The following is a 12,399-nucleotide window of genomic DNA, read 5'->3' as shown; positions in this document are numbered from 1 at the left end:
CATTTTACACAACTATAAATTAAAAGAAAAAAAAAGAACAAAAATTGGAATATGAAAAAATCGACAAATTATTTTTTCGTGTATATAAGTTCATATATATATATATATATAGATAAAGAACATAAATACTGGTACGTTGGCGAGAGAAACAGCAAAAGACATAACGATGATCCAAATCCAAGCGATGTTTTAATTAAGTCGATCGATCGCACCATAAGGAACAGATTCAGCACACTGAGAGAAGGAGTTGAGAAATTTGCAAATATTTTTTTTTGATTGTTTTATATTTAAAAGGGAAAATGATTAAAAAAAAAAAACTTTACTATCCAAAAAGTACCTTTTAATAATTTAACATTTTATTTTAAAAATAAATAGATACTCGTACTCATTGGTAACCAAAGTGTCGAAACCTTAAAAGACATGTACTTTTTCCTTTATCAAAAAAGTACATGTTCTAATATGATTAACGTAAAACCAAATTAGAGTGTAGATCGTATTATTTACTATTGTAAGCATTTTAAATAGTGCGTTTTAATTGTTAAAAAAGAAAGAGAGCTCGGTACTAGTGACTCTAACTATTAAAAAAAAGGACAAAAGGAGTCGTATTATTGATAAAGATATAAGGGAAAATTGGATACGACTTACCAACTCAAGATGTTGAGTTAATCCATATCTGACAAGTGACAAGAAGAATGAAACATATATTCTCGTGGCCTCTTCTAATTGGTCACATGATTCTACGGAAGATACGACTTTCACTATATCGTTTATTAAATAATACTTGCTGACAGCAAATCATTAGGTATTAGGATATCATCATCCGATTCAATTTAGTTGCTAGTTTTTTTTTTTTTTTTAACATTCAATTAGTTGCTAGTTGTTACAATTATCTCATGGTTTTGTCTTCTACTCTTTTTATTTCATTCTACTGGTTATGATTCATGAATGCATTTGATTGAACGAGCAATGGACAACCACTAAAAAAAACCTAGTTGAACACAAATTATTCAACATATCCTCTTTTCTATGTTATGATTTTTTAGATTGATTAGTATAGACAATGAGATACATATACGTTTTTAATTTTGATTTAGGGTAATTATATTATAAATAATATACTTGAACTAATGTAAACAATGTGAAATCAATTCATATTTATTGTATACTCGCAGTGTAAGTGTTTACAAGTAAATTGTGCCAAACTTAATTAAACTTAATAGATTAATTTCTTATAATTAAATATATGAAGCAGCAACAATCAATACACTTCACTTAATGGTAAACTTAAAGGAAAGTTCATATTTAACTCATATCCGATTTATTGGTATACTTAATTGAAAGCTCATATTTAATTCATATCCGATTTATTAATTTAATATACCTCATATTTTGTGATAACTAAAATGTGCAAAAAAAACTAAAACATTAAAAATGGCAGGATCGGCTCTGAACCTCAGCTAGCCAAGCGTGAATTTACGGGTTTAGGAAAACCAGGAACAATTATGTCTACAAAATAATCCATCTTTAATTGAAATAGACAAATTAGTCTATTTTTTCTAACATTTTCGGTTTACTAAAATTAATAGTTGATTCTGATTAATGGTCAATTATGATTTACATTGCGGTGGAAAGGACTTTAGTTAGGGCTCAGGCTTATAGGAAGATTATTCAATCGCTAAGACTACTATGAAATGTTGAGTTTGGGTATATTTTTATATTTGAATAGTTGACCAAATAAAAACTTTACAAATGTAACGTTTCAATGACATCCACATATTAACGAGAAAAAGTTTACACTAACAGAATAAGGTCAAAACTATATAAGCAGATGACATCATTAATACCAAAGATTATAGATCGCAATATCGTTTGATGCATGTCTCGTATATTTACATGAAGATGCTCTCCATATTAGCCGCACAAACAGTCGCCAAACTCCATTTCTCTTTCACGTTCTATTACAACTTGCATCATTGTTTATTTTTGATTTATAATATATTAATCGAGTTATTAATTAGTATTTAAATTAGTACATATACTTCAATGATTGGTCCGTAAGATATCATGAACTTCAGCTCGAAGATTTCGTGTTAGAATTAGTAATTGATTACAATTTATTAGGCACTTATGGGAATCGATCAATTAATTGGAGACTAAATTTGATTCTAGGTTCCTATAAATTACACACGATATGTAAACAATCCATTGGTTTGTCACTTTTGTGGAAGACATAATCCAGCATGATTTGAAGCGAATCTATGACATTAAACTAGAAGAAATCAACCATATGTCATTATTTCCCAAATTTTTGCATCTAACATGTATGTGTTTTCGGAAACTAACAAAATATAACAGTCCTTTAGAACGCATCCTTTTCTGAAAGGCACAAAGGATGCCACCAGACTTCTTTTCTTTTTCTCATGAAGCATTTTACTTTTCTTTGATTAAAAAGTTTTACAGAGCAGATATCATAAGACTACTTACGTCTTTGTTCTTATTATATATAAGAACATATATAAAATCAGCATTATCTTCTTTTTTTATGACTATCAGCATTGCCTTTTTGTTTTTGAGTTGGTCATGTATTGAGATTCAGTCTATAGTTTAATTTCCGAATTTTACGCTGGTGGGTTCGATCACATGCGCAAATTATTAGTATTACGTAAATGCAAATATACACCCATATGTAAGAGCACGTGTATATAACTGGGTATATATCCCCCCCCCCCTATAGAAATGCATTTGTAAGTTTACTTTCTTTTCGTTATCTTCTACCTAAATTAATTTAATTCATCACATTGTTATGCCGGTTAATACCCTCTAGTCAGCTGTTCTAAGTCCAAACAAACAGCAATATCTTTACACAAAATCTTAATCTTGGTGTGCGGGCAAAATAGCAACCATACAAATTATAAATCATACCTTTACTCTTATCTATTATTAACGATTATAATGTAACACATATACCCAACCATAACTCTGATTTAAAGAAAACCCCTATAATTAAATCTTAAAAATTTGTAATTTCATTTTTCGGGTTGATTAGTGTATTTAGCTTGTTTTGAGAAAACACTGGGTATTTTTGGCTAAAATGTAAATATCATTAAAATGAAGACTAGGTGTTACAAGATTTTGACCTATTTACAATTGGTTCCTTGAAAAAAAAATTAAAAATCAGGAAAGCAAAATGAGTTAGCAAATACTGAGTTAGCTTTTAGTTTGGAAAACCAAAAATATCTCCTAATTAGTAACCAGCTCTAGAAATTGTAACCAACCAGCACAAAGTGGAATCGACATCACTCTATAAACTATATGGATTTGAGAAACTCGTGCTAATTTTAATCTTTGATTAATTTTCGACAAAAAAAAAATCAATAGAGTTGAGTACCTAATAAAAACATTTTAATTTAATAACTCTTTAATTGTGATATATGTGGGGTCACCTAAGATCCTCCAAGAACCTATATTCTTGATGAACATATATTGTTCAAAATTTGGAATCATAATCTTATGTTATGATTGTATGTACAATATATGTGTCACGTAGTTCGACTTTTAACCACTCTTAGATCTCCTAAATATCCTTCTGATCTTTTCGCTTACATATATATGATACAGCATTATACGCCGTTGCTAGCGTTTCCCCTTTTTTTTTTTGAAAAAAAAAAATCACTAAAGCTATATATATATATATATATATTGTATAAGTAAAATAGTAGCATGGTATTTTGAGAAAAAATATACCACGCGGTCCACGCCAATACGTTGAAACATCAAAAAGGCAACTATTAAAATGGAGAAACCATGAATGTATAAAATCTTGTATTGTGTAGAAAGTTATATTGCATAAATTAGTTTTATAACTTATAGACATGAGTCACATGACTAGTATCAATGATAATTATTATTTTTTGAATAATAATTGTCTTCATGTGTAAATTTTAATTGTGTATATGTATAGAATTATAATGTTTGCATGTGTGTTGTTAGGTTCATAAGTGCGAGACTAAAAGCTAGTTAAACAAGTTTAAGGTTTTGATTAGCCGTCCGTACCGTCGTTAATAGTGAGAATTATTATTATCACCCATTAGGGAGCATACTTTGACGTTTAACCACTTGGGAAAAATTAAGTTATAAATACGTTTATCCGACTATATATGTGCCACAGGATTAAATTAAAACTAATATACACAAATTCATTTTTAATAAATCCTGCTACCATCTTTCAAAAAAAAAAATTAATCCTGCTACCTGAAAAACTACATAAATTCCTTCTTAGGTTATAAGAATCTAATAAATTGTGATAGTTTTAGTTTAGATCAGCAAAACTAATTTACATGATCTCCAACAATATATCTAATCCGACCGACTCCGTCTTATGGCACATCTACTCGCGCCTCGACAAAACTCTAATTCAAGAATACTTACCAAATAATATCATTAAAATACTTATGGATATAAAAAAAAAACAATTTTAACAACGAGTAAAAAAGATAAAATGATTTTTAAATATAAATTAACTTCGATTTTATTTACTTTCAAATAACAATATTAATTTAAATTTACGATCTCCCCGGTTAGCTCAACAATCCAGTTCTTAAATAATTATGTTCGATTTCAGGTAGGTTTTAAAATGCATTAAATCCAAATATAATTATATTAACTGATTAAGAAATACTTTAATGGCGACAAAAAAGGAAAAGTGATGCTAGTTTGTAAAAATTGTTATATGCCGTAAATAAAAAACTGTAATGTGATATTTAAAGGCGAATTATTCTCATGGTAACTAGCAAAACAGCAAAACTTTATAAATTTATGGATAGCCACCCACCCACTCCTCTCGTATAATCGGAATTTCAACAACCGTATTTGGGTTATAGATCTCAATTTCTCATAACTAAAGTTTTGAATAAATAAATAAATAAATAAATTTGAAAAAGAAAGAAAAAGAAATATTGACAATTAGACGAGGAAGAAGAAGACACAAGCTAACAGTTGTCCGAAACCGATTTTGGCAAAAGGTGATCTTTGATTTTGCTTACAACGTCGAATCAGAACATTTAATTTAGTTGTTTCCCGATTTCTTTCATTTGTGGAGTTTAATATATTATTAATCCCCAATAAATTTCATAAGGTTCTAATTTCAGCTATCTAATACTCTCTCTCTATATATATATATAAACAGATAATGTAAAAGAGACGTACTGTATGTAGTTTTATCGATAAACTATAATTTAAAATTATAATACTGATGACCTTTTGTTTATATACTAGTTTTTGTTACGTAAATTTGTATTTCCATTTTTTAACTTTTTATTATTCTAAAAAAAAAGTTTAAGTACTTATACCGTTTTTTAGCGAGCATTTTATATATAAAAAAAAATCAAATATGGAAAAAGTTAGGTAGTAGCAAACGATAATTTTCTTATATCGTAACACTGTTGTATATGCGAAGGACTCTTTATTACTCCAAATGAAAGAAAATTATCGTTGCCCATTAATTTTAAAATTACATTGAATATCTAAATGGAATAGGTCCCTTTTTGGTGTAAATCGGTGCAGAGCACTAATCAAAAAAAAATTTGAAACGTTCCCGAAAACTGTAGTCACATTCAGAAACAGTGTCTTCATTCATTTATAGGAAACTATACTAATTTTACCGGAATAAATTCTAAACAACATTACGTTTAAAATTTGTTAATTAACGTTTTAAGAAATGGCATCTCCAATAGACGAACCACCGAGAACTTTCAGAATAAAAACAAAATAAAATAGCCGAAACTCTTATCTATACATCCAATTGCAAGTCAATGACAACGTATTTTTCCACAATCGAATCTTCCTTATTCTTTACACAAACTTCTTCTCTGTAAGTAAACTATATTAAAAAGAAAAAGGAGGAAAATAAAAATTCGTCAAAGACTTTCCTCTCTGTCACGTCTGCTATATATACTTGTCCCTCATTCACACAAATGTTTAACTCCAACACACTTATCTCTCTCCCTCTCTCTCTAGCTCTCTCTCCATCTCTCCGATTGAGTTTCAGAGCTGTCACGTCTCACGTGTCAAGTTCGAAGCTGCAAGAGAAATGGGTCTTCCTTTGATGATGGAGAGAAAATCAAACAACAACAACAATAACGTCGTCGAGCTTTCTCGAGTTGCTGTTTCAGACACACATGGTGAAGACTCACCTTACTTTGCCGGCTGGAAAGCTTACGACGAGAATCCTTACGACGAATCACATAACCCTTCCGGTGTCATACAAATGGGTCTCGCCGAGAATCAGGTAATTATACCTTTTTAATTAATATAATCAAATTTTATAAATTATTTATTGCGATAATGTATTAAATATCCCTCTCTCGATCATATTTTCTACAGGTCTCATTTGATCTTTTAGAAAGTTACTTAGAGAAGAAGAATCCTGAAGGTTCGATGTGGGGATCAAAAGGAGCACCTGGCTTCAGAGAAAACGCACTGTTCCAAGATTACCACGGTCTCAAATCTTTCAGACAAGCCATGGCTAGCTTCATGGAACAGATTCGTGGAGGTTTAGCTAGTTTCGATCCTGACCGTATCGTCCTCACCGCCGGAGCCACCGCCGCTAACGAGCTCTTAACTTTCATCCTCGCCGATCCCAACGACGCCCTTCTCGTTCCCACACCGTATTATCCAGGGTACGTCACACTTTACACATTTAAATTATAATATATGCTCATTCGTATAGAGATTTTATATTAAAAGGAGAAAAAAAATATAGCTGCAACTAACTAACACCACTTAACAAGAAAATAATAATCTAGCATATCTTATATTTACCGAAACGTTTATTTTATTTTTCATTACAGATTCGATAGAGATTTGAGATGGAGAACCGGAGTGAAAATTGTACCGATCCATTGCGACAGCTCGAACCATTTCCAGATAACCACAGAGGCACTCGAGGAAGCATACCAAACGGCTCGTGACGCAAACATTAGAGTCCGAGGAGTGCTCATAACCAACCCATCGAACCCATTAGGCGCGACGGTCCAAAAGAAGGTTCTTGAAGATCTCCTTGACTTCTGCGTACGCAAGAACATTCACTTGGTATCAGACGAGATCTACTCCGGCTCGGTCTTCCACGGCTCCGAGTTCACCAGCGTAGCCGAGATCGTAGAGAACATCGATGATGTGACAGTCAGAGAACGTGTCCATATCGTGTACAGCCTCTCCAAGGATCTTGGTCTTCCCGGTTTTCGAGTAGGTACTATCTACTCGTACAATGATCATGTTGTGCGGACAGCGAGAAGGATGTCGAGTTTTACGCTTGTCTCGTCTCAGACACAACACATGTTGGCTTCTATGTTGTCGGATAAGGAGTTTACGGAGAAGTACATTAGGATAAACCGGGAAAGGCTTAGGAGACGGTACGAGACAATTGTGGAAGGGCTTAAGAAGGCAGGGATAGAGTGTTTGAAGGGCAACGCAGGGCTGTTCTGTTGGATGAATTTAGGTTTCTTGCTGGACAAGAAAACGAAAGATGGCGAGCTCGAGCTTTGGGATGTGATCTTGAAGGAACTGAAGCTGAATATTTCGCCAGGATCTTCGTGTCATTGCTCGGAGTTTGGATGGTTTAGGGTTTGTTTCGCTAATATGAGTGAGAAGACTTTGGAGATTGCGTTAAAGAGAATACATGAGTTCATGGACGGACGAAGGAGGTTTTGAATTGACAAAAAAAGTAAATTATAAGTCCGGGAATTTTTTTTGTTTTTGGTGGTTAATACATGGGGTAAGGGAAAATTATTTTTCTGGTAAAGAGAAGATGATTAATTGAAATCCATTGATGGAAAGTGGATTTCGATTTATTTCTCTTTTCCAGATACTATTGTTTGTTTTCTTGCTTTAGATGAAGCAAGTTAATTTCACGTACTCATTAAGGTTGATTTATAATATTTACTGTTATAAACGAAAATTGAATCAGTCCTTCGCTTATCAAATAATATATTACAAATATCTCTATTTTTCAACTCAAATAACTTTAACATGTTTTGTCCAGCTGATTAAAAACAAATTGTTTGCGTCAAAGAAAAATAGATTGTTTCAGTTCTGTTTATGTTGGTAAGATAATGATGTGCCTCAAATATATATCATAGGCAGTAGATACAAATTTTCATATTTTGTTCAAGGCCATTAATATGTACTATTTGTTGACTTTATATATTTATTCGAAGTTGATATTTAATGTCATCAGCAAATGGGTTTAAATTATATTAAATTATTTTAATGAGGTTATGTCATTGTTGATGTAATTTCTAAAGAGGTTAGTGTTGTTTATGTGGTCGGGTCTTTTTGACTTGGTCACTGTATAACTCTAACAAGCAAGGTGTTCCATTTTTTCTTCTTATTAATTGTATATGTGTATTTCTATGAAGACACGGTTTCGGTGAGAATGAATTAATTTTTATGTGGCTAACAAGTGAGGTAGATATGACGATGCATTACTCTTTTTTTTTTTTTTCTGCGAAAGGATTTACTAGTTTTAATGCAACGATATGTATACATATATATATGCTAGGCTAACAACAGACTATTTTATTATTTTTTATAACTGGGAAATTTTCATGCCAAATTCAAAATAACCTTCAAAACTTCCACAACGCTACTCCAAAAATTAGTCAGTAAAATTAGTAGTGAAAATTTTATAAATAAAAATTTCAGACCTAAAGCCACATATAATAAATCATCACTACTCCAAATCTATCACTGGACCACCCTTAAAAAGAAAAACTAAAATACAAACAAATCATCAGCTGATTCAGCTCGAAAAGCATAATTATGTTATTAAAATTATATCGCTCAACTAATCCAGATAGGCCATCAATTAATTAGCATGAAATATGAATGCATATCTGAGCTGAGTAATGTGACTTGTTAAAGGACCATTTTTTTGTTACATACAATGATTTTAAAGTTAAAAATTGGACCACTAGTAAATTGTTTTTCCTAATACATTTTTTTAATCAGTTAGTTCATTCCTAGCTAGAGTGCTCTACAAGTTATTTCGTTTTCTTGGCGAAGCCGAGGTCGTATGCAACTTGATGAATAAAAACAAAGATATTCAAAGCAAAGACAATGGTCTTTATTAAAGTAATACGAATAATGCAAATTGTTGTTATAAGTATTTTATATTTGAACGATCGAGTTTTTCTATACCTATATATACATTTAAAGACATGGAAATATGGAATGGTAGCTATAGTCTACAGGTTGCATGCAACGGAAATAGAGACATTTTTTTCTCTTTTATTTTTGCGTTCCGGCGAAGCATTTTTTACATCATGCACCTATAAGTAAAACAATCAAATTAGTTACAGTATATATGTACGTCGTAACGCCAAACTAAACTAGAGTGAAATTAGGACTGAATAATTCCATAATATATACATATACATATATATATGTACAGTACTGTATATATACATAAGTGAAATCGAAATCGGGACATATAAATTTACAATTAGACTTTGAAATGTTTGTCAGCTATACGATTGACTTATATTGTATTATATAGCTTTTTGTATTGTACTATATGGATATATAACTTTCGTTATCTCTCAAAAAAAAAAAACTTTCGTTATCTCATGCACTATTAACAAACTATTGTGTTTATATTTTGACTTATAGAACTATCTATATATTATATATCGAATGCCTTTTATATATTAAAAAAAAACTATATATTATAGTACTATAGACGTAAATAATGCTTCCACTTACAGCTAACTAAGAGAATTATTTGATTTGACTACTCCGTCCAAAAGGAAACCCCATTAATTAAGTTCATTAGAATGGGGTTCGAAAGCGTCAAAGAAGTATTAAGAAAATATGATTAGTGGACTTTGCATGCAAAATCCTTTTTAAACTAATCACCGATTCGACACTTCGTCTCTTCTATCTGCATGTTTCAAGTCTTTCTACTTTAATACTTTTGACTTTTATACATGCGCATGTCTTTAATTAAATACAATTCTTAAATTCGGATTTTCGGGGTTCATTACTACCTTTCCTTCTTGCAAAATTTTATACTACTTGATCATGTGTATTCAAAGTGAATTGGTCATTAATCTCATTAATTACTCGGTTTTCTGGTTAGATAGATATGTGACCAATTAGTTAGCCGACTGTACGAATAATTATCAGGTTATTCTTAGATATTTTATGAAACATTTCAAAACAGGCCACGTGCTAGGCGCAGACGGCGTCCTCAAATTGTTTGATAAACGCATAACGAATTTTGGTTCCTCTTGTTTACACGCTTTTAAAGTCTTACTACGTAAAGACTTTTGACTTTAACTATGTTCATGTGACTTTAAAGTCTTACTACGTAAAGATTATGTGTATTTTTTACTTTTCTGACAAGTGCAGTGATAGACGTATGAGATATCTGGTTTTCCATACACTAATGCTGAATCTAATCTAACACACGACGATGACCAGAAATACAAGAAAGTCTTACACCTGACCTCTTTTAAGAATTAAGTGGTCATTTCTCGTTTGGTCTCTTTATAGGGACTCTTAACTAGAATTAGAAAACCAAAAAGTTTGATATAACTAAATGTATTATGATTATATACATTTCAAAAAACCGATCTTACTTTTCAAAATCAAAATGTAAAGATTAAAGAATAAGAACTTGCATACACACACACGTGTGATCGCGGTCGTTAGGATTTTCCAACTCAAAGATACTTTTTGGGGGGTCAACTGAACAGCTGGGAGAATCTTAGCCGTCAGATCAGTCCCCACCTCACACGCGGATCATGCTTACAGGCTGGCGCCTAAAATCATTGGCCAAATCCCACGTGTGAACTAATCATCAACGTCGTCATTAATTTGGCTACGTTGGTCTCGTCTTCGTGTCGTATAATTACGAACTGCTTCGCAATTGTATTCAAGGACTTATCTATCTTTAATCACAAGTTCACAACAACCCGAAACCTATATAAATCTTTAATGCAAAAAGGAATACACATTACACGCGTACTTTTATGTATACACATATGGACCCAAATGTGGTTACGTTCAAACTTAAAAGTTGATTGAAAGTGTTTGTATCATCCGTTTTAGTTACCAGATTTAGATTGGCAGCCCTTCTTTCATTTTTTGTTTGTTTGAACTGCTACTTCGATACTTGATAAGTTGACATCATCCAAATTTTTTTCTAACAGCAAAGATTTTATTGGATTATAACCCTTATATTATGGCAATTTGTAAAGGTTTAATTAGGTAAATTTTCATCTAATTCAAATGATATATATAGATAAAAATTCCGAATGGAAACATGTCTACTAGTCTGTACTAATTAACTAGTAGTGTCGTCATATCACAAACAACCCTAACTATAAAGCTGCAAGTGTACGTGATTGAAGTGTATAAAGATGTATTGTATTATTTGTTAATTCAAACTATTTTGGTATCTGTATTATGCATGCGTTTTCCTCTTTATGTGATTTGAATGGGAGGAAAGAATGATAAATGTTTTTTATAAATGATAAAATGTGACATCACATGCCAGTGTGGTCCAGAGTATTATTTTATGACAATCTAGTCAGATTATAGTTTTGGGGTTTGTTCAAGTACATGATACGCAGCTAATCATTAAGCAAAAAATGCGATCCAATGACTAATAATGTATATTTGACTAAGGGAGCTGCCTTGTAGAGGACTAAACCTTTGTCAAGTTAAAATCATATCTAATGTGATTGAACCATTGCGATCGGTAAACAAAGCTTGCTTTTTGCTTGAATTTCTGTTTTATTGTTAAAATCTAAGATCTTATCAGCTGTTTGGCACTAAAAAGAGAGATTTTGTAGGACAAGAATCTCTCTCAATAGTTAAATTCTAACTCGACTGAACTTTTGTGACCTGTAAATTGCAATTGTACGTGAGCATTAATTCGTTTGATGATGCATATATGTTCTCAACGGCCATTTCCACATAACCGAGGTTAAAGACTTTGCGAGTTAAGAATTCGAAATAAAGCGATTCAGCGGTTGATGCGGTTCTTGTGAAAGTAAAAAAAAGAAAGAGAAACAGAAGCTGATCGTTTAGGACATGAGGAAGACAGATTGGGGAGAGTACACCGAGAATAAACAAATGTGTTGAAGACGAGCTAATCTAAGTACAAGAAGAGCTCGAAACAGTATGTAGAAAAGTGATCTTGTAAGACTTTGTAGCACTTCTTGAGGGGTTTTGGCATTTTTCTTGACTGATTCGGTTTTTATCTCTGGCTTGATTGTGTTAAAGACTTAATCATCCTCTCTCTATAGGCCGAAAATATGCTTTCAGTTCAACATAAGCCCAACTTTAGAAGCCCACGTTTCTATTCATAAAAAAAACTCAAGAGTGATGTTCAAA

General features: G+C 31.8%; 1 protein-coding gene across 1 annotated transcript; it reads left to right on the top strand.

Annotated features, from left to right (window-relative positions):
- Nucleotides 1-5,994: 5,994 nt before the first annotated feature.
- LOC18029304 (1-aminocyclopropane-1-carboxylate synthase 7) lies at nucleotides 5,995-7,934 on the top strand. The gene is made up of 3 exons (XM_006413154.2): nucleotides 5,995-6,286; nucleotides 6,382-6,677; nucleotides 6,849-7,934. The coding sequence occupies exons 1-3, from the start codon at nucleotides 6,089-6,091 to the stop codon at nucleotides 7,705-7,707; spliced, it is 1,353 nt and encodes a 450-aa protein (XP_006413217.1). The 5' UTR covers nucleotides 5,995-6,088; the 3' UTR covers nucleotides 7,708-7,934.
- The last annotated feature ends 4,465 nt before the right edge of the window (nucleotides 7,935-12,399 follow it).

The sequence above is a fragment of the Eutrema salsugineum genome, unplaced genomic scaffold (genome assembly GCF_000478725.1).
Source record: "Eutrema salsugineum unplaced genomic scaffold, Eutsalg1_0 scaffold_1, whole genome shotgun sequence".
Classification (NCBI taxonomy): Eukaryota; Viridiplantae; Streptophyta; class Magnoliopsida; order Brassicales; family Brassicaceae; genus Eutrema; species Eutrema salsugineum.
Note: the sequence above shows the minus strand (reverse complement) of the source record. Positions and strands in the feature narration are given on the sequence as shown.